This window comes from Eucyclogobius newberryi, unplaced genomic scaffold (assembly GCF_026437365.1).
Source record: "Eucyclogobius newberryi isolate DKJ021-1_F unplaced genomic scaffold, fEucNew1.0.hap1 SCAF_7, whole genome shotgun sequence".
NCBI lineage: Eukaryota > Metazoa > Chordata > Actinopteri > Gobiiformes > Gobiidae > Eucyclogobius > Eucyclogobius newberryi.
Window position 1 is genome coordinate 35,986,257 of NW_027316389.1, and position 22,851 is coordinate 36,009,107.

The 22,851-nt window shown below is 39.1% G+C and overlaps 2 protein-coding genes across 3 annotated transcripts in view; both read right to left on the reverse strand.

Annotated features, from left to right (window-relative positions):
• The window catches only part of otogl (otogelin-like), a 30,846-nt gene extending 24,463 nt beyond the window's left edge, over positions 1–6,383 (reverse strand). For both annotated transcript variants that reach the window (XM_072435232.1, XM_072435231.1), the window contains exons 1-18: positions 6,234–6,383; positions 5,929–5,971; positions 5,690–5,735; positions 5,404–5,482; positions 5,228–5,320; positions 3,882–4,036; positions 3,552–3,673; positions 2,590–2,795; positions 1,862–1,986; positions 1,689–1,795; positions 1,494–1,600; positions 1,301–1,426; positions 1,118–1,226; positions 1,003–1,049; positions 757–902; positions 556–682; positions 257–434; positions 46–170 (exon numbers count right to left, since the gene is read on the reverse strand). In XM_072435232.1, coding sequence (XP_072291333.1) covers positions 46–170; positions 257–434; positions 556–682; positions 757–902; positions 1,003–1,049; positions 1,118–1,226; positions 1,301–1,426; positions 1,494–1,600; positions 1,689–1,795; positions 1,862–1,986; positions 2,590–2,795; positions 3,552–3,673; positions 3,882–4,036; positions 5,228–5,320; positions 5,404–5,482; positions 5,690–5,735; positions 5,929–5,971; positions 6,234–6,306 — 2,014 coding nt within the window. In that variant the 5' untranslated portion in view covers positions 6,307–6,383. The remainder of the gene's footprint in view (positions 1–45; positions 171–256; positions 435–555; positions 683–756; positions 903–1,002; positions 1,050–1,117; positions 1,227–1,300; positions 1,427–1,493; positions 1,601–1,688; positions 1,796–1,861; positions 1,987–2,589; positions 2,796–3,551; positions 3,674–3,881; positions 4,037–5,227; positions 5,321–5,403; positions 5,483–5,689; positions 5,736–5,928; positions 5,972–6,233) is intronic.
• Positions 6,384–7,933: 1,550 nt separating this feature from the next.
• LOC140348824 (synaptotagmin-A-like) lies at positions 7,934–19,211 on the reverse strand. Its single transcript, XM_072434927.1, has 9 exons — positions 19,059–19,211; positions 16,256–16,402; positions 15,182–15,363; positions 14,006–14,119; positions 13,771–13,938; positions 12,626–12,793; positions 9,888–10,005; positions 8,235–8,368; positions 7,934–8,150 (listed from the first exon to the last, which is right to left on the reverse strand). Exons 2-9 carry the CDS (start codon positions 16,392–16,394, stop codon positions 7,944–7,946), a joined length of 1,230 nt encoding a protein of 409 aa, XP_072291028.1. The 5' UTR covers positions 16,395–16,402; positions 19,059–19,211; the 3' UTR covers positions 7,934–7,943.
• Between the last annotated feature and the right edge of the window lie 3,640 nt (positions 19,212–22,851).

Consider the following 22,851-nt stretch of genomic DNA (forward strand, 5'->3'; position numbering starts at 1 on the left):
CCATTCTTTTAATGCAGAACTTGCGCATGTTTTCTGTAGTATTACCATTGTGCTGGTTCATCTCACATGGGTCTATGATGGGAATATTAACAGGAGCTACACATGCAGACGTCACCTTCCAGACATTACTGTGAAGTTGAGGGGTTCCTTCAATCATTCCAGAAGGAGATCTACAATAACAAATACAGCAGCACATTAAAACACAAAACAATTCAACATGGGAATAGGGATGTTTGAAGCGAACTAAGATCGTTACAGGAAGTCATCTCTTAAATTTCCATTAAAGGTTCCACAAAGGCCAAGAGTCAATCCACGCCAATAGTTTTCGATCTGCAGATAGATTCGCCCTCCTTGACCATCGTAGAGAATTCGCAGACCTATTTCGGTCTTCAGTTGAGTAAAAACAGAAGTGAGCTTTCGTATTGCCACAGTTTCTGAAACATAAACAAGCACATTAAGATATCCAGTGTGTTTTTATGCATTTCCTGTTTGTTGTTTTTGATCATTGTACAATGACCCTTTTCAAATACAATAAATCAATGTGTCCCAGCGTACCATCGGCATAGGGCAGGACAGGGGCCGGGTTCACTCCAAAGATCACTTCCCCTTCTCGGGTCATCGTAATCTGGCGAGTCATGTCTTCATCCAATACCACTGTGACTGACTGAACACACACCTGATGCTATAGAAAGAGGGCCATCACCAAAGCTAGAGTTTAAATTCATATTTGCTCTACATTAAATTGATCCCAATTACCTCGGCACATGTGGTGTATTGTAGTGTGACAATAAATTTGTTGCTGGTGCGACTTTTTGCCAGGACATACTGGCATGCTCCTGGCTGAAGGAACACCCTGCCATCAAACGTTGTTACAAACACATCCCCGACGACTGAACACTCGGCTTGGGAAAACAATATTAGATATATTAAAAAAATGACACATGTTTTGAGGTCAGAATGAGCATCTGGATCAGAACGGTGTGCAGTGTTGATGTTGTTTACCTGTGCAGTTGTTGTCTGTGCAGTTCCACACTCCACCCATGCACACACTGGAGCAGAAATATCATCATTCATCATGTATCAAGTGTAGCATTATACTGCATAATGGTGTACTGACCATACACTACATCCTTGCTGCAGTACATGGCCTTGTCTATACGCTGTGCCATGGTAAACACAGGGACACTGAGAAACAGCAATACAGGTTCCATTTTGTAGGATCAGACCTTGTAGAAGGTAGAACAGATTGCATTTGTAGGGCAAAAGTTAAAAGCATTTGAAAAGTGTAACACTCTTGTACCATCAGGACAGTAGCAGCCATCCAGACAATGCAAGTTTGTTCCCAGACATTCTTTCTCAAATGTGCAGGTGGGTGGACAGCAACTGATGCAGTCTCTATAAACAAAACTGTCCTCACAGCCGTCATCTAGAGACAGACACATGCTTTAGAAAGAGCCGGTACCTCAAGTGCTACATAGTAAATTGAATCTTACTGCAGGAGGGAAAGCTGTCCCTCCACTCTCTCACAGGATATCCCACGTGTGAGCAGGCACGAGTGTATTCCACCAACACTCTGCAAAATGTTTCCTCATCATCAGACCTAAGGCACATGCAAATACTTGACACATCATTTCATTCATGCAATTGCAAAATATCTCTGTGAACATACATGTGTTACTACAACTTACACACACAAGTCGGAAACACAACTGGCCACAAATGGATTTGGATCAATGTGTGCGTGACATGACAGAAACGGAAAGAAGAGAAGTGCACTGCATTTCTCTATGGCATCCTGAGCAAGATGGGCAAATATTAAACATCAAGTGCTGTTGCTACTTTTTGTTACTTTGGCTCTTACGTCCATGTCAGACTCTGACTGGCAAGGCCCATTGAAGTCAATATCTACAGCAGGACAATGTCGCTCATGAGGCAGGTCAACAGCCCAGCTGTTAGCAAACACTGCAGGCTCATCTGTGTGGATCCCTGCAACACAACATCGCCACAAGATTCTCATTCAGAGAAGCATCTAAATCTGGTGAAGGGCTAGGGTTATACTCTATGCAGACACACTCAATAAATAGCAGCCAGAGTTACTATTTTGTCCCAATTTGTAAATAAATTATAAATTATAAACTTTCCTTTCATTGATTATTTTTCATGGGTTCTGTTAATCCAGGTCTTATCAATACAATAATGTACAATTGTCAATTGGCGCTACACAATTTGAAATTTGAAATAATTGTAATTTTGTAAAATAATATGATTCTGTTTAAAGTTCACATTTTAAATGTGTTGGAGCATGTTTGTAAAGATCTGGAGAATGTTCTATTATTTTTATTCAGAATAAAAAAAAAATTGGTTTGTGGAGGAAATTATGGTATTTTAAATTGCAGCCTCCATGTTTGCTAATTGTGTCCATTTAAATCCTAGTCCGGCCCTAATACAATAGACCCCAAAATCAAGTCCTCCCACACACAAACACATCAAGTAGACAAAGGTTCAAATCAGTACGGAATCTGCAATAGTTTTGTCAGTGGTATAAAAATAGACTTGTAAGCAGTGTCTGATCGTGGAGTCGTGTCTTACCCCTGGCAGTAGTGAGATCATCCCGTGAGAGGTGGTTGAAATTACCACATAAACCACAAGGGGCGCCCTGGTGATCCTCACTCATTCTGAGGTAAACACCTGATTCCCCATCCCAGGCCAGAGAGAAGCCAAACACACTCTTCACCAGCAGATAGTCTGCCAGGCGCTCTATAAATACACCTCCAATCGTGTGGGGCAGATTGAGCCTGTGAACACCAAGATGCACAGAAAAAAAGAAGTCATCAGAGCTAGCTAAATATTAAAGGTGCACTATGTAACTTTTCTGATGGCGGGTCCAAATTACATGTTATTGTTTTGCCTGGTATGTACCTTGTAATACTTTCGACATTTCTAAATGAATATGAGGCCAGTTTTCATCATTAAGAATGCAATGACAAAACCGCTCCAAATGTACCCCTGATCCGTCAGTTTGTTTAAACTGTGGCATTTCAAACTAGCTATGGAGAGAGAGTTGGGACACCCGGGTCCCAGCTAGTTTTGAAATGATAAGGAACCAAGTTAGCTCACTAGTAGGCTCCTCGTTTGATTGCACAGGGAACAGTGTTTTGTCTGCCATGTTAAAGTGGATGTAAAAATTACTGGAGCTTGTGTTTATTTGCGCTTCAGAGAGAACAAATATGTGAGTAATTCAAGTCCTAACATAAATGAGCTGCTGCTTATCTATGGTTGCCAAACATGAGGTTATATGTATGATATCTGTTTAATTAGCAATTATAGCTACAAAGTGTTAGTACCTAAACATCTCTCAGCTCTTGCTCACACCTAATTGGTTCTTTGAACTTCTGTAGACTGAGACAAGAGTGATCCGACAGGTTTGCATGTAAGAGATTGGAACATTCCAGGCAAAGCAATACAATACCATTTCCTTAAGACAAGCAGGTGGCAGACCCTCCACCAGAAAAAACACTGTACACCTTTAACTCATCTAAATGCATACCGACCGGCGACCGCCTTGATGGACTTGATAACCCGAGATGTGAATTTCCTCCTCATTAGGGAAGAACAGGCTAAGAGCTCTGGGGCACGAGTACACGCTCCCCTCGCACACTCTGCTGTTATGGACCTGGGAGAAAAAGCCCCAAGATGAAAGAGGATCAAAGGAAAAAAGTATTAATCCACACGCTGTAACATGACCACTCCATCTAAAAATACGCTCAATTGTCTCTAATGAGATGAACTCAGCACTAACGGAACCTGATACCAACTTAAATCTACTTAGCTCTATTTACCTGCTTAAATCAAGCGGAGAACCTTGATCTAAATGTTCTTACCCACACTGTGTACTGTGGCATGGCCGAGTGGCAGTCTTGGGCCAGGATGTAAGAGCAGGTGCCAGGGAAGTAGAAGTAAATCCCATCAAATGTTTCGTAGTGATGCTGACCCCAAGACCTGCAGATCCCGTCTCTGTCCTGGCCCTGGTTTGGTACTGATGATGAATGGACAATTTACTCACACATAATGTTTGCAGTGATGACAGGCATGAACACAATGAGAAATTGGAAATGCTAGTGAACTAATAGGGCGTGTACTGCACTGTCTTTCGTCATCCTCCCATTCTACTAAACTTATCAGAGGAAAATGAACACCTGAATTCTCAAAAGACTGTGGTTACAGGAATTCCCCCCCTAGCGTGTGGTGCCAAGATCCTACCCAAGATTCTGCTGGAAAATTACTGAGAGGGACCAATATGTCACAAGTCCGTATCTGCTTGCCATTGCCCGAGCAGAGCATGGCCTGGTTAGTACTTGGTTGGGAGACCTCTGGCGCTACAGTGGGATGGCCAGAGGGAATGTCATTGTGTCCAAGACTGTGTTTTATTAGTGAATGGCTGGTGGTGATCGTAAGCGCTGATGGTGCCGATTGGCGGCCTTGATTCCATCAGTTTGTTAATACAGTGTGAAGTTGAGTGTCTAGTAAAGCACTAAATAAGTAGTATGTATTCTGCTTCCTCTTTTTTTTTCAATAAAAAAAAATGAAATAAAAATAAACACACAACACAGAAATAGACCACAGAGCAAAGTAAAATGAACAAGTAGCATAACAACTAAAGAAACAAATCACAGCTCATACAAATCAAGCTAAGAGTCCCATTTTGTCCACGGAGTGCTTATTTTCCACCACCATAACTACAGAGTATATAATCCAAATGCCATATTTTATCTGGATGGAGAAAAAATATATTCTGATTTCATAGTTTTACAATACTTGCAATGCAGAGTACTATGATAGATTTGGTTGAAAGGAGTGTGTCTGAAGAAACAACCCTTTTCTCTACTGTGGGACTGGTGGGGGCTTATGCCTGAGCCCTGACTGCAGTGGCTGTGAATTTCAATTAAAAACTGGAAAGAGCAAATCTCAGAAAATCTGATGATTAACATTTGGTGAAGAACTAATTCAAGTTTGTTGAAGGATTGGAGAGTCTGATGCACTCAACTGAAGAGCCTGATTCGCATTCTTGTATTAATTGGCGTAACACAATACACTTATTAAGCTTTCTAACCAAAGGGTGGGCAAATATCCACATGTGTGTTCAGTCAACCACATTTCTCAGACTAAATTAAATGTTGTGAGTGGAGACAAGCGGAAGGCACAGTATTACAGGCACAGTATTACTCACTGATCTGGCAGCGCTCTCCCATTGCCTGGAACTGTGCACAGTCACACGCACCGCCCTCCTGACACCAGCCGCCATTGAGACAACCACAATACTCTGGAGAAGTCAAACACACCTTTCAGTCCATTTTAAATGTAATGTGAATACAATTTGGCTTTATATTTATTAATAAGAGTTACCTGAGGAAACATCTCTGGATGTATAATTGTGTATGATACTGCGGGAAAGTGCACCTTCAGACAGCAGTGGCCTGTATGACTAGGACAGAAGAAGCGGAAGACACTTAAACAGCATCAGTGATACAAGTGTAACTGGCCGTAAGGTGCGTCAGAATGAGTGGGACAAAGTGAATGTGTTGGTGAGTCTGTCTTGTTCTATACAAAGCCTGCTTTGTGCCCGTTTGGGTGTTTGTGCGCATGTGGGTGCCCTGACCTCTCCTGGTTCTCTTAGGTGTAGTGTACCAACCTCCTCCCCGAGGAGATCCCGTTTCCTCCGAAGTGCATTAGCCCTCCTACACACACAAACATGCACATTAGTGAGAGAAACAGTCAGAGGGGAGACTTAAGTGCACTTTACACCACTTGAATCTAGACTCCTAACTCTTTACTGAACCCTCTCGCACTCAGACGCACATACACACACATCACAGATCTCTATCTCACCCCCAGTGACAGCGCTGACATATAATGATTCTGATCATTTACCTCTGTAGTTTTCCCGTTGATAATGAAAGTCGACTCTGAGCTCCTAAATAAACATTTAAAAAAGCCTTTCAAAGTGTGACAATGATTATTTGAACAGAAACTGAAATAGTTTGAACTTTGAAATAGGCCTACAAATAAATATAACTACAAAGAACAAACACAATAGCAGTGGCTCTTAAATTCATATTGATACTGCAAATAAGAAATAGCACAAGCATAAGCTACAACAAAATATGCTTTTCTCTGTACTCTACAGACATCTATTTTCTTCTTTTACGACCTGTAAACTCCAGTGCCAGACTTACCCTCAAGTACCAGCAGATGGGAGATAGAAAATGACATAAGAAGAAATCTTTCCACTGTCCACTTAAAGTTCATCTCAGAGTCCGAAAGAAGTCCCTCCAAACTTTAACGGTTCATCTCAGTGGTCCCGGGAGAAAGGGCATGGGATGACTGCAGACACCGGGACTGGGTGCTTTGAGGCTGAAACCTGCGCAGCCTACACCTACAGCCCTGCCCTGCAAGGAGGCGACAGCCCCCAGCACAGGACACACCTGCGTGAGCCTTTCTCCATGCTGCTAAGCAACAGTTAGCAAGCTGCAAGCAACACATATTTAGCTAATATTCTTTTTTGACCATGTGAAATACCAGGTTATGTTTGTCCATTCTCAAGTAATAGTTACATTTGATGAGACCCCATGGGTCTATCACATGTCATCTCCACTCCCACAGCCTATTGGTCCAAGTTCTTTTTACTTGAATTATTTCTTTGTTTGGTGGAATTACCATTCCACCAAACGAAGAAATTCTGGTATCAATTCAGTTCAGGACTAGTTTGTGAAGAAAAGTTTATTATAATGAAGGTGACATTAAAAACAAGTAAGTAGTGCTGACTCTTGAGTTCTAAAATGTCATCAATACATTAAATTCCATCCAAAATGCAGGGACAATTTATGAGCAAGGAGGACATTTTTTGGCATGCATTTAAAAAGATAAATATGTTGTCATGGTTGCTTGGGAACAGTTTTGTAAATAGCCTACTTCTATGCATTTATAATGTTACCTCCTAGTTGGACAAGAGCAGCAGCTGTCCCATAGTTAGAGGTAATTCCATTCCATAACTGTTACCCTGCAAACATATTGTTAAAAAAAAAGAAAGGGCAAACTACATTACGCAATAGTTATGGACAAATAATAATACCTCATAGCAGCTTCATTTTGTCATTTTTTTTAACTGTCAGGAAATGGTGTTTGTTGCTGTAAATGTCCCTGCATTTTCTTTGGAATGCCGCTTCTTGATGAGTAAGTAAGTAAATTAATAAAGCTTTATTTATAAAGCACATTTAAAAACACCACAATGGCCCAAAGTGCTGTACAAAGGCAATATAAAATAAAACAAAACATACAAGACAGGTAAAAAAGGTCAAATAATGTTGTAAAATGTTGCCTGTGCAAACAAAAAGGTTTCCTGTAATTTATAAAATCATGTATGACGTATGAAACATATTTACCATGGGGCCTATCCCACCAAACAAAGAGAACCTCTCATAAAGCTGGCTCCAGAGGCCTCATTTGGAAGCAGACTCCAGAATACCAGTGCGATACCAGTGGAATCTAAATCATGATTTCACGTCTGTCCCTCAAGCTATAATATGGGACGAGGTAGAACATGTTTAATTTATCAAGAAATTGTGAATTCAAAAGTCAAAAATGACTTTCATATACAGTTTTTTTTTTGTAACTAAAAATTATGTTCACGTAAACAGTCATTTGAACAACATATATGTAATAAATATTTATTTGGCAAATTACAATGTGAGACTGTGATCAATGTGGAAATACTGTAAATGGGATACAATCTTATTGAATTTGTGATGTATGCTAAAATCTATTGTATTTAATAAAACGCTGCATTAGACGTGAGCTTGATGATGGAGCATGATAAAAGGTTGGCTATAACAATCATCAAATGGGAGAGGTAGGGTCAGAGTTTGAAGCCTGCTGGACACTGGGCTTCACTTCTTGTTGGAAATGAGTGCATTTATGTCTTCCTCTGGCTTCAGGCTATGCCACTGGGCAATGGGCCGCCGTGGATTGGCCAGCATGTCTGACCAATGACACTCCTCTGTTCCTGCGCTGGCGCTTCCGAGCAGTATCTTCCCAATGGCATCATTTTTCCCAATCTTGTCATAGTCCAGCACAGTTATGGCGACCTGAACTTTCTATGAACAAGCAACAAGAACAAGAAGAGCTATCATGATTTGTTTAACGAACAGTGATGAAAGTAAATTTGTCATGACATGTACCTCTATGAGATCACATGCCACCTCAAAACTAAAGGACTCATTGTAGTATGGATTCAAAGTGTTCTTCTTTATTGTTGTTTTCTTTTTCTTGAGTCTTTTCCCATTTTGCATTAAGTGGAGCTTCACATACGGGTCTGTTCAGGGAAAGAGAGATGTTTCAATACAGTGTTGGAAAAGTAACAAACTACAAGTACTGCACTCAAAGGCACAGTATGTCACTTTCTCGAGGTGGAAAGTCACCTGCATAAATCCATGGAAATAGAGTTAAACCATACTTCAGAACATTCTCCATGCAGTTGGAAATGTTTGACGCCACTCTGTGGAATATTATAGCTAAATGATCTACATTTACATGGAAACAACAAGCAGAAGGAGGCTCCTCCAGGCCAAGTACGAGTCAGGTGTGTGGAGATGCAAGCCCACTCACTGTAAGGACACAGGTTTTAATACATTTTTGTGCAATAAAACCATTAAAAAACATGGCTACACGCTGTGCCTTTATGTAAAATGTTTAAGTATCTCTACTATATAAAAGTACATTTTACAGGGCTAAGTTTTACTTGTACTTCACCAGATTTGAGAGCAGGTATGTGTACTTTCTTCTTCACTGTAGTTTTTTAACAGGACTGAAAAGTAAAGCAATTTAAAGATATAAAATTTGTCACGGCCTGAAATTAGTTATATCTTCTTTTTTTTTGCATTTTCATGATGACATCTCTCTAAAGGATTTTGAGTGCAAACTACAATCCGTAAATAAAAGTAGATACATTGCATTACTGATTATAATTTTGTCAAAAACTCTTTGTGAAATACTTACTTTTTGACATTAAAAATAATACTGTCATTTCAGTAATTTTTCTTCTTTTGGTTGATTTTGAATGTGATTTTTTTTTATTTAAAGATAAAGTTTATTTAAAGGCAAGTTTTCCTATTTTTTAATGTGTGACGTAGTTTGGTGGCATAGCACCAGTGGTAAATATTTATCATAGTTTTACTTCCGTTAAAGGTCAGTGTGTGAAGTAATTTTGAAAGATAAATTAAAAGTTTAAAATCACAGGAAGAAGTGCTTAGTTCTAAAACGGAAGAAGAGATGTCATCATATACCATAAACACCTTTATTTTAAAATTGTGTCACTTTCTCTGTAAATTGTCTCTGTGTTTTCAAATGTCTCTGTGTTTTCAATGGTACCATTGAAAACACAGAGACAATTTACAGAGAAAGTGACACAATTTTAAAATAAAGGTGTTTATGGTATGAAATCATAACTCTCGTGTAATTAACTTTGGAGTTTGGCTCTTGTTTTCAGCATGTTTGCTAGGCAACAGTTGTGTCATTACCTCTACCTTTGTCATATTACGGCCCATGTCCAACAGTAACATGAGAGACTTTACGAAAATGTTCAAACTGGGGACGAATAGGCAAAATATTTAGTAAAATCTGAAAATGTATGTTTAATGAAATGTGTAATTTGTCATATAGACTTCTTTCTTTCACCCTGTATCAGTGATTGTACTTAAGTAAGAACATTTTCCAGCATTCTACTACTTATTTGGCATCAATTGGTCAGAACCACCAAAAAGGTCCATCATTTGTAACTCTTGTGTGTACATACAATAAGTGAATTAAAAGTAATCCAGAGTGTGTTCCCATACCTGATAATCCACCCACATCCATTTTCTTTAGATTTTTGGCCTCCAGAATCACCACCGTCAGCTTCCCTGCCGTGGGAACATATCTCAAAGACAAGCAGATGTCACCCAGCCGCTCGCTCTACAACATGGAGACAGGAGTCACATTCAAATGAAAACATCTCCAAAGCAATACCCATTACATAATACCCAAATACAACATTTGTGTTTATCTCCACTTTCTAAAAAGTTTTTAGAAAGTGGAGACAAACACAAATGTTTAAATTACAGGCCATTGTCTCTACTTTAACAATTTTCAAACATTTTAGAAAAGTTATAAGTTATAAGACTTTATTCCCGATTATCAATCTGGTTCCAGGTAAAGAGACCTCTATGGCAGTCACTGAACTAGGAGAGGAAATATCCATCGTGATCGATAATGCAACGTACACTGTTGTTGTTTTTATTGACCCGAACAAGGCATTTGAAACCATAGCCCGGTATCAGAGTATCAGTTTTTTTATTTTTTTATTTTTACTCATAGAAAAATTGACAAACAACAAAAAAACAAAATAATAATAATCATGTAGAAATTGAGAAAGTGTGTATGACAACATTTTTGGGTATTTATATTGATGATAGACTTAATTGGAAATTACATATAAAATATCTTAACATAAAATTAAACACATTAGTTAATTAGTTTAGTTTATTTGTGACAGGGACAGTGCATTAAATATACATTAACCTTATTAGCTTAATGTAGATTTGATTTGATTTGATTAGCCGAGATGCATTGTACCAGTTTGTAATTTAAGTGCTAGTTTCCACCTATAGTCAACCGCGTAGTTTAGACCTCTACAAACATCTTCTTCTTCTTTGGTGTTTTATGGCGGTTGGTATCCAAGCATTATATTACCGCCACCCACTGTAGTTGTACATCTTAGAATTTAGAATTTATTCTTAGACTTTTGTCTTTAAATTCTGTCTTTGGTGTTCTTCTTCTTCTTCTTTGGTGTTTCATGGCGACGAGCATCCATAGTGTTACACCACCACCACCCACTGAAATTGTATAGTCTCGTTGTTGTTGTCGCCGCCCTCCATGGCGCCTGGCAGTTGAGCGTGGACAGGAGATCAGCGATTATAGTATAACACTACAACGATGCACCTAACTATTTAATCGTCCAATTAACCCCCCTTTGTTATATAAGTAAGTAACTATAGCCTTACATGAGCCCTGTGACTGGATTGTGAGAATATTCATGTTCTGGAAGGCATGGGATGTAGTCATTATTGGTAAAATGAGTCAAATCAAACCATACATAAATCAAATATATGATTTCACTCATTCTTACATACTTAATATATTGTGTGGAAATATGGGGAAACAATTACACAAATCCACTACACAAGCTTTCTTTATATTGCAGAAGAGAGCCAATTGTAAACAGTGCTGACTATGAATTGGTATGATATTTAAGGTTCACAATCACAAGCTCCTTGTCTATGTTTAGGAACAGTTCAATCCCAGAGAGACTTGAAATATTGTCAGAGGAACTGGGGTCAATCAAAAAAGACCAGTACCAAAAGGAGATATTTTTCAGTTAGAGATACCCTATGGAACAGTCTGGACACAGTTAAAATGTGTTTAAATACCATTACAACTAGGAGAAGACCACTTTATAATATATATATAACATTATTAATGGTGTAGCAATATGATTTGTGTATCATTATAAGTAATGGTTGGCATTTGTGAAACATCTTCTCTGATCTGTTGTCTGTAAGATCTGTTGTCTGTAAGACAACAGATCAGCTCCCGCTCCATGTTAAATATGCCGACACAGACTCTTCATTTAAGTCTAGGCTTAAAACGTTCCTCTTTGAAATCACTTATGGTCAGGCCAGTTAGGAACAGAAATATAAACCCACAGTTTCAGCTACGCTGCCCTAGGAACAACTGTGCTGGGGGAAGTATGGCAGCTTGAGTACTGTCCTCTTCTTCTGACTACTTATTCTATCAAACAATATTTAATTTTTAATTTCACTGTCGCCCTCAGAGGCAACTTTTGTTGTGATTTTGGCCGTTCATAAAGAGTTGATAATATTAATTTACTTTTCGTTCCATTGTTTTCTAATTACTGTTGTTAGCCACATGTTTTACATTTGATAAGGTTTGGCACCAATAAATCCTTCATTTCAGCCTAAACTACTTCTGTCACTGCTGCTCAAAGAAAATAAAAGTTCTGTAATAAGTCCTTAAGTCTGAGTGTGTCTGAATGGCTGAATAAATAAGCTACTACTACTAGGTAAAATTCCTCATTGTGAAATGCTACTATAATGTTACAATATGGCCCAAGCTAAAGTATCACTACTACTACTTGTAGTACGTGTAAACTATGTGTTGTGTTGCAGACAGTTCTTTTGCTTTAACTTCTAGCAAAAAGAAACAACAACACTCAACAACAAACTGATAACTGTTGTGTATGTTGTTGCTGAGTTTATTGTTGTGTTGTTGTACTCCAAGACTCCCATGCATTCCAGAACATGTGTGTAGAGGTCTAAACTACAGGGTTGGCAGGTTTTACTCAAAATAAGATCTAATATTTCATTGTTTGTAGAATGCTTTGTTACTGAAATAATTACTCACATTTGCTAATCGTGGCCATTTAAATTGCCATTTCGATTAAGCTGTGATTAGACTCCACATTTCCTTTTGACATTTCTGTTGTTGTTCTCTATTACACATTCCCGTGGCCTACCTCTTCTTTCTCAGCCTTTTGCAGGTCTCTCCACTCCTGCAGCGACTGGCTGAAGTCAATGCTGCTCATGGGGATCTTTATATCGCCGATGGCATCGTGTTTGGAGAATCGGTCAAAGTCGTACACCGTCATCACCAGAGTCTTGCCCCCCAGCTCACTGTAAGGGACCTGAGCAGGCAAAAGGAACACTTGGAGATATACTATGGATGATAATATATGATTTCACACATAAGAAACCCATAATTGTTAAAATAAGTAAGAAATGCAATGCTTAGTGACAAAAAGTTGTGACAAAAAAGTTAAGCAAAATATGATGCTTAACTTAAGCATGTATTAATTTGAAAAATCCTCAAACTTCCAAAGTATAATTTTCTATGGGAATTTTTTGGGGGGGAATTTACAGGGACATTTCTGACCCTTTGCAACCCTAATCAGATGTGTCCAATTAAATACAAAAAATACAAAAGCAAGTTAAAAAAGTGGTATGTTACGGCAATGTAACAATATATTATTTTTATAGTGAATATTGTGATATAGTGATATTGGTATTGGCTGCGAAGTGAATCCATATACCTTGCTAATCCCTGCTCGAAAACCGATAAAATGTGATGGTTGTGTACACCTGTCTCATTTTAAAAGTTCTGAATAATCTTTTTACACATAAGCTATCATATCAGTGTGAGGTTTAGAGCAGCACATGTATGACTAATACAAAACCATGCTTCACCTTGCAAATCAATCACATTTTCAACTTATGATGAACCAACCAATGAACTATTTATAAGCCTTAATACATTAAATCCAAAAATTTAGTAGTGGACCTTTACACACTGAACAGTGGTACAGATGAACTTAAATCTGAAGTTTAAATGTACTCTCAGTATGTACATGAATAGATAGGTCTTTGCTTGTGACACTATTGTATTATTGTACAGTTTCCTTTTACTTTCAACAAATGACAATGGTTTCACACTTGTATTATGGTGGTCAGATATAAAAATCTACCCTTCATTCAACAACTTTTTGGTGTTTTTACATGTAAAGTGTTACTGTTTCTAGAATGGTGTCCAAATATAAGATAATTTATACAGAAACAACAAGAGCACATTTGGCACAAAGCACTACGCCAAAGCTGCTACTCTTACCTTAAATGTGAACGTCTCATTGAAGGTGGGCTCCAGAGATTTGCGGTGAACTTTAGTTTCAAACTTCTTCTTCTTGTCTGGCAGGAGGTAAACTTTGACATAGGGATCGGAACTGCCTCCCACATCCATCGCAGGGAGCTCGGATGCCTGTAAGACCCCCACCACCAGCTAAATAAGGCAAGGGGAAGAAGGGAGATTAGCTGGCATCAACTTTGGAGATATGAAATGATCTCACAGTGTTGTCTGTAAAGTTGTAGTCCAGGGAAAACTGCAGGCGGCCAAGCTTCTCTTCTTCTTTCGGCTCCTCTTCAGACAGCAGTGCTTCCTTGTTGCGATCCTCGTTTGCTTTCTGTCCACGTAAACATAAGAGGGAAAAAGAGTGCGAGTGAGATTTTGTTCCATATCGGAGTAGCACAGTAGCTCACTGATCGTATTAGTTGATATTTTTTTCCGATTAATCAACAGTGAAACAATGATTTCTGTTTTACACTAAAATTGAGACTTTTAAAATACATTTTTAACCAAATAAAGGTTGAAATATAGTGACAGAAAGATTTTAAACAGAGAATATGTGTGTTTAATCCTGATGATTATTTGTTATAGTCGACTGGTCACAGATAGTTAATTAATGGCTGCAGTTTTAATGTTTATTGAAAAAAATGTCAGTAAAAATCAATTCTCAAATTTGACAACCCTAAAGACTATTAAATATGTAGGATGTGTGTAATGCCTTATCTCAATTTTAAGACATTATGTTATGGATGGGCAGTTAATGGATATTGAGAAAGATTTGTTTTATTATTCATGATTTTCTCCCAAAAACATGTCTTGATTGAGGTTAGAGGCTTTTCTGTATTAGTATTAAAGTACACAGAATTAGTATTAAAGTACACAGATCATAATTTTACATTTTCTTATTTGTAAACCGTAATATTGATCTAAAACAACTTAGAAATAGGAACAGGTTCATTGAATTCCTGTTCAAACACTTTTCATAGTGACATTTCGCTGTAACAAGCAGCAGATTATTTGGTTATCTTCATTTTTTAAATAATCCCAACTAAGTGGGCAGGGATAAAAGGTAGGTAAAAAAATATATATTTTCTGAGCACTCGAGCCTCAGTTTCAGTATGGAGGATTTCTCAATAGTAGAATACAACTTTGTGTAAAGTTTAAACTAACAATGTAGAAACTTTGTTGGAACAATTCGACGAAATTGCGATATATCTTGCAGGCCTTCTGTTAATGTTAGACACCTCCTCCCAGCTCGTACCGCTGTGAGGGACGGTCCGAAGCTTCATCAGTCCTGCTCCTCCGGCACATCCACAGTAGGTGACCACAGTAGGTGACCACAGTGGGTGACCTGAATGTCAGAGCTGATGCATGGGCAGAGCGGTGTGTGCGTAGTTACCTCTTTAAAACCGGGCATCATTTCAGTGTCATAGTCGTCGTTGCCCTTTTCTTTCCCCGTCTTCTTGTCCTTGTCTTTGTCCTTGTTTTTCTTTTTAGGGCATTTTTTCCACACGCAGAGACAGCAGGCCAGGATGGTGCACAAGGTCACCAAGCACAGAGCGGTGGTCTCCAGGGACGACACTTCAAAGACAAACAATGCTGACATGTTCATTTCATAAGCTACATCGTGTTAGGGTCGTTACTGAGGCAGTGGGGAAGAAGTAAAGATGTACTCTAAGTGTTGTTACTCAAGTAAAAGCAAAAACAGGAGCAGAAAAAATACATAAAAGTAAAGTTAAAGTATTAAACCTCTAAAATGTTATCATAAGATAAAAAGTAAAAGTAAAACACACAGATGCTAAGCAGAATGTTCTAAAATGTGCCTGTAAATGTCTTTGTTGAGATTTCAGATCTCACTCAAAATGTGAAAGGAGCATGAATGAACCACAAAAGAGCAGAAATATAAATCAATTCCCTGAATTGATTGACTAGCTGAAATGCAGCCAGTCAATCAAATTGTTTTCTCCTGTTTCTAGGAAAGAGCTGACCTTTGGAGCTGGACATACAAGATGGACACATACTGAAATAGACCCTTCAAATTGCTTATCAGAATGTTAAAAAATGCCAGCATGGTTTTAAACATTATATAAAAAATAAGGATTTAAAAAAATATTGCTTTTCTATTACAAAAGTGCAAAAAACAACAATTTCTAGCCTTAAACTTGTATTTGGTGTCACAAAAACTATAACAAGTCAACAAAATGTATCTAATAAAAGCTAAACAATATTTGCCTTCATCAAAAATGTCATCATAATCACCTATTAAAGAAACAAATCATGTAAAATACAAAACGTCTTCAAACCAGGCTCTGATATCACTCATGAGTACTTTTACTTCGACAAAACTGCCTTGATTTTTCATATTTTGTGATATTCTGTGGTTACTCTCAGTAATTGTCTTATGTTCCACTTGACTATCTGAGTACTTTAGGATGTATATGTTTACGAACCTTAACTTAAGACCAATACTTACAGTGTGCTCTGCGTAATTCATTCATGAATTTTTTGATGCTGTGTCCTCCAGAATGCGTTTTATTGGTCGCTGTGGTTGTGTTGAGCGAGAGCGTGAGGGAAGCGGGGGCGCTGCTGGTGGTCTGCAGCTTTCCGGTCATTTTCAATCCTAGACAGACAAACCAGAAACATCTTCAACATATGAAGAGGAAAATATCAAATTGTGCGTGTGATTATATTTGGGATTTGTCTTTTAAGTATCAGATTATTTTATGACTCTAGGAGAATTTACATAAAGACGAGTATTATATTTGTTTGCGGGGGAAATTTACAGCCTTATGATTTGCTAATTGCGTCCATTCAAATTGTGATTTTAAATATGCAATCGAATCCATTGATAAGATATGATTACATTTAAAGCAACAGTATGGACCTTTCTGGAGTTGGCAAGTCACCCTGCATGATTCCATAGAAATAGAAAAATGAAACCATACTTCTGAACATTCTCCATAGAAATTGGTGTGGAGGAGGAGTTTAGTCAGGGTCAGAGTCAGGTCCATGGACAGGCAAGCCCGCTCACAGTCAGGGCTGTCATTCCTCACTTTGAGTCATTTGCCAGATTTGCAAATCATGCAATCATGTTGGTTGTGTGCTTGACTATATTATTATAATATAATAATATAGTCAAGCACACAACCAAATAAACAAATAATAAATATGATATAAGATAATGATATGTTCATTATGAACATGCTGGATTGTAGCCTCAGGCTAATGCTGTGTTACAGTCGTCCTTAGAGGTCGGAACTCTGACCTTGCAGTTTGTGTGTTCCAATCTTCAAGTGGTCGAAAATTATATGATTGTAATGACTCAATTAAGTAATAAGAAAGTGCTCAAATCCTGCAAAATTGTGTGTTCTTTCTAAAGTATTGACCCAAACAATCTTTGAGGGCATTTTGCTTTCGTACACGTTAGCTCTGTGTGCGTTAGCAACATTAGCATAACTGTGTGTTTATAACTGCAGAAGCTCAGAGCAGGGCAGGAGCAAGTTCACTCACAGTGAGTGGACAGTAGAGAGTAAGTAAAGGTAAAAAACAAGGACTATCACGAATCTGTCGGGTGTTTATCTTTCACCAAAGGAAGGACACAGCCATGTTCCATTTTCTAACTCGAGTTCTGAAATTTTTTCAGAGTTTTTGAGCAGGAATTCCATGTTGGAAGGTGTTCCAAAGGGACTTTGCAGGTCGTGCACATGATCATTGAAGAGCTCCATGGCACTTGCCCAGAAGCTTCTGGGCAAAATATTTTTTGTAAATCTCAAAAATAAAAAAAATATATAAACATGTTTTTATTTGAATTCATTTTGTGACTGTAAAGTTACATACTGGGGCTTTAAGGTTTTCCCAAAAAAAGTACCTATTTTTCCCCAGTTAGACAATTGTGTTGTTTATAATTGTACTTCCTGGTTGTACGCAGCAGTTGAATGGTAATTCCACAACTACCTAGCAACCACACTGTAAACACGAGCCATCACGAGACATCCATATAAAATACACAATAGTTATGATTTAGGTCTCCACTGTAAAAGAGGTACCTATCCTAATGGGCTTTCTTACCTGGTTAAATAAAGATTAATAAATAAATGAATAAGATTATTGTTTGAGATGTGCCATTTTTGATTGAATGTAACTTATTTAGATGAATAGTTTTAGAATTTAACACTATTTCCTGTCATTTTCAACTTTGATTCAAACGTTCTTTTCTCAAATTCCCACTTGACTGACCCAAAACAATGATATTATTTTCCACAAAGTCATAATTAGACAAAAATTAGACTTAAAATCCCTTATTTCCAGTACAGTACATCCTAACAAAGTGAACAGGGAAAATACACTGTACAAAGTGTCCACAAATAAAACTGTTCAGATGTTTTAGAGGCTGTAATGTGCTTATAGACACCGCATGGCTCTCGGTGTCAAGTGACGTCTCCATTTCTGCTTGCATGGCATAACGTCTGAACACAGGATATGAAGCCGCTGTGTCGCCAAAGCTGCTGACGAGGGGCGCGAGGAAGAAGGGGAGGTGCACCATGGACCTCTGCTGTCACCTGTATGTCAAACACCTGCAAGGTCACGGGCAGACACCGCACAATCCATCACAAGTTCAAAAGTCGTTGCGCAAGTTTCGTGATTTGTCTTTCTACTGACTTCACAAGTATGGAGTATCGGAGGCTGAGTCAGCGTGACAGGACACAGGCCTTCGCTCTCATCTAGACAGGCATTAGCCCTACTGGCACCAGACACATTGGAAACACCGAGTACTCGTACTACTAATAAACATATGTTGTATTGTGATACTTCTTTGTAGAATACAAATACAAACAAAGACAAAAAACACCACTATTTTTTGGGAATTGGAGATGGTTAGAGTAGCCAAAATATGTATAAGTAAGAGTAAAAGTACATTAAAATAATATAAGCAAAAAGTAGAGACCCAAATTATTGAGTGAGACGATTACTTACAGTACAATTAAAAGTAATAAACTATAATTATTATTATTATTATTGTTTTTTTCATCATTTTATCATTTGCCCAAACATGTAAAAGTAAATACTTTCTCAATATTTCTACGACTTCATTCAGGAATTTGCTCTTCTGTGTAAGCTTGTGTATCTTTCTCTTTCAAGTTATTATGCCATAACCTGAAAGAGAAAGATGTATGTTATGTAAAAACATACTTTACATACGTTAACATAATCCAAGGAATATATACTTTAATACTATAATACTATACGAAGCCAATATGAATTACAGAGTGACTTACTTGTGCAGTTGTCTTGTAATTATAAATCCCTTTTCCCACAAAACAAAGAGCTGAGGTACAGCATAAGTGAAGCCCGGCAGGGCTGATGCCTGGAGTGTGTAAGCCTGGAGCCTCACTGTGGTAGTGCTGGACGACAGGAGGAAGAGTGCAGGTGTCAGGGGAGAGAGAGGGCTCCAGGGCTGAGGCTGGGAGCACGTGTGCCTGGTGCCTCGGTGGAAGGTGACACGAGGACGAGTGCAGGTGTTGGAGGCTGGGTCAGGGGAGAGTTAGGGCTGGTCCATACCCATCCACAAGGCTCACACATGCAGTTGAATATGCGGTTCTGATTGCATATTCCTGACTAGCTGCAGTTTTTTGATTGAACATTCCCTCAACCTATGTGCAGTTCTGGTGCAATTACTGCAGGCATTCTGTGTGATTAAAAGTAACGAGAGGAGCTCAGACTGCACACTGTGCAGTGCAAGCGTGTCAGTGGCGATACCACAGCCATGGGTCTTTTCCCTAAGCAAGGCATTTTCACACATAACAATTCCAAGAACTAAGTCCCTATATGATCCCCAGTCCATATTAAGTCAGAGGAACCACCGAGTCCCCCATATGCATGTTCACACAGTAACAGAGGCTGAAAGTGGATGTCTATATACTATAGACTATAACATTAGAACATTTACATTTTCAATATAGTTTGGAGTACAAAAATATAACCCTTTGAGCGCTATAAATCTGCACATAAAACTTTGAAGCACTGTAAATTGAACACAAATTGCATTTTAGTGATAAAATGTGAATATATGATTATATTTCTGTGATGTATTTTATCTGCATAATAGTGATATATTGTCTGCATCATTAGTCGAAGAGAAAAACGGGTGTGTGACAGCATTTGTTTGTGAAGGGGTCGTAAAGATGGGCCAAAGGATGTTTACCCTAGGGGGGGTAACACCCCAGAGGAGTTTGGGTAAACATTACCCCAGGCTTTATCTCTACGGAAAATACCAGCTGTCGTAAAAAACAAGTGCCTTGATGTGAAGCTGACCAATGAGAAATGTGACCCGCCTATTCCAGAATATCTAATAAAACCAACCAACATGAGAAAAAACGGGGTGAGATGCAGGAGGATCACGTAGGCTGCTTACAACAGCCTGCGTGAACCCGTCCCGGCGTTTTCTCCCAAGCTTGCCATACAAATGTCTGATATCTCTGTGTCGTTTCATATTCTAAGTTGAATTGTGTTCTCTTTGTGTTAAGGAATAGCATCGGTGTATGTCTAATTCCATGACAATTTTTGTGTTCAATTTACAGTATTTCTGTTTCGCATCAATACAGCTTGTCTAAGTCAGACAATTAATGAAAAATAAAGTGCATATTGTAAATGTACTTGTTTTAACAAAATGGTTGTTCCCTTTTACCGTAACTGCCCCTTAGCAGCCGTCCCCAAATTGTGTTGCCTGTCCCTAGTTTCCACTCTGCGCATCCAGTTGTGATGCTCAGTATTTTCATTTTGAATATCTCTAAAACATTCTTTAAAAATCGATCCCACGTCTACTTACAGGTCACTCTTGTTGGGTCGATGATGAATATGCATAAGTGAGGGGACATGGCCTTCAAAGTCTCGTTAGCATAGTGAGAGTTCAGCAATAGAGGACATTTACATTTAAAGTGTGTGTGTGTGTGTGTGTGTGTGCGCGTGCATGCGTATGCGTGTGTGTGTGTCTGTGCCTGCGTGTGCCTGCGTGTGTGTTTGCGTGGGTGTGGGTGTGTGTGCGTGTGTTTGTGTGCGTGTGTCTGTGCCTGCGTGTGCCTGCGTGTGTGTGTGCGTGGGTGTGTGTGCCTTCGTGTGTGTGTGTGTGCCTGCGTGTGTGTGGATGTGTGTGTGTGCCTTCGTGTGGGTGTTTGTGTGTGTTTGTGCCTGCGTGTGTGTGGGTGTGTGTGGGTATGTGCCTGCGTGTCTGTGTGTGTGTGCGTTGGATGTGTGTGTGTGTGTGTGTGTGTGTGCCTGCGTGTGTGTACCTTCATGTGGGTGGGTGTGTGTGTGCCTGCGTTAGTGTGTGTGTGGGTGGGTGTGGGTGTGTGCCTGCATGTGTGTGGGTGTGTGTGTGTGTTGGTGTGTGTGCGTGGATGTGTGTGTGTGTGTGTGTGCAGGTGGGTGTGGGTGTGTGTGTGTGGGTGGTTGTGGATGTGTGTGGGTGGGTGTGAATTTGTGTGTGTGTGTGTGTGTGTGTGTGTGTGTGCGTGCGTGCGTGTGTGTGCGTTTGTGTGTGTGTGTGTGTGTGTGGGTGTGGGTGTGGGTGGGTGTGTGTGGGTGTGCGTGGGTGTGCGTGGGTGTGTGTGTGTGTGTGTGTGTGTGTGTGTGTGCGTGCGTGCGTGCGTGTGTGTGCGTTTGTGTGTGTGTGTGTGTGTGTGGGTGTGGGTGTGGGTGGGTGTGTGTGGGTGTGCGTGGGTGTGCGTGGGTGTGTGTGTGTGTGTGTGTTGGGCAGGGGTTGCAGTACTGTCTCATAATGTCTATATATAGATAATGTTTCCTCATTTAGAAACTTAGGATGTGGCTTCTGCAGCAGCACAGGGATCAAGTTCTGGCTCTTCCCTGTTCACCTTGAGTTTCAAAGATGCTGCACACAAACAGGGCAGGAGGAAGCGTCTGGTGTAATCTTCTGTAGGCTGCTCTATCATGCAACATTTAGTATGTTATGGCATGTGCGAGTTTGTATTACTGGTAATTATTTTGAACGTGTTATTTTAGCCTTTAAATTTCAATGAAAAAGAACATATCTAGACTTATTAGTGTTCTTTGTTAAGAGCCCAAAGTTAAGAGAGCCAAAAAGCAGGACAAAAAGGACAAAAGGGAAACTGAACTAAGAAGTAATGGAGTCTCTTTCTGTTATGTGTCTGGAATGTCTGGATAACTACAAAGGATTTTTAGACAGTACAAAAATCCTGTTTATTTTAAAATGGGCAACACTTTAAGACAAAAACTGGTGTGTCCATTGCAGTCAGGAAAGTTGTTCAACGACTAGAGCAGTGAAATAGGCCTATAATCTGCATTGTGCATTTTTGGATCTTCCATTTTTGTGATGGGCACTTGATTTTAAAGCTTGCTTATTTTGGTGCTTCTGAGTAGAGTGCATAGATCTGTATTTATGATGTATGGTAGAGCACTTCAAAGGCAAAAGGAAACGCTGCACTCTTGTGTCAAGACTCGGGCACTGCAATATTTTAATCAGACATTATTATGATGTTTTATTGGTAAAACTGTGAAATAGCAATGTTTAAAATCACAAGATTGTATTAAATCATGCTAGCTTGTGTTGGCTAAACTTTGGGAACTTGAAAACGCAGCCATAAAACTGACAGGAACAAGCTTTGGTTCAATCTTAGGCGCAGAAAGAAAAATATGATACAGGACTCAGTACTAAAAACACGTAATGACCGCCTTTAAAACACAGAAAGAATACACAATAGAAAAACATGAATTGTATTGATTTCATTATCCTTATTGCAATTGATATAATTTTCATCCCTGCAGCAGACACAGGGCTTGACAAGTTCCACGCCATAAAACAGTGGAATATGAGGGGATATTTATAATTGATGGTGATGTCTTCAGATGAAGACGAAAGAGACATGAGGTGGGAGGAAAAAACAGGGTTAAAATGTTATGTTTCCGTAATAACAGTGTAATAATCTCAACAATATATAATGTCTAATAGCCCTTTCGATACAAGCTTGGTACCCAGACTTAGCCCAAAAAGAACGCCGGTGAATCAGGCTAGATTCTGGGGTCTGTTCCGTTATT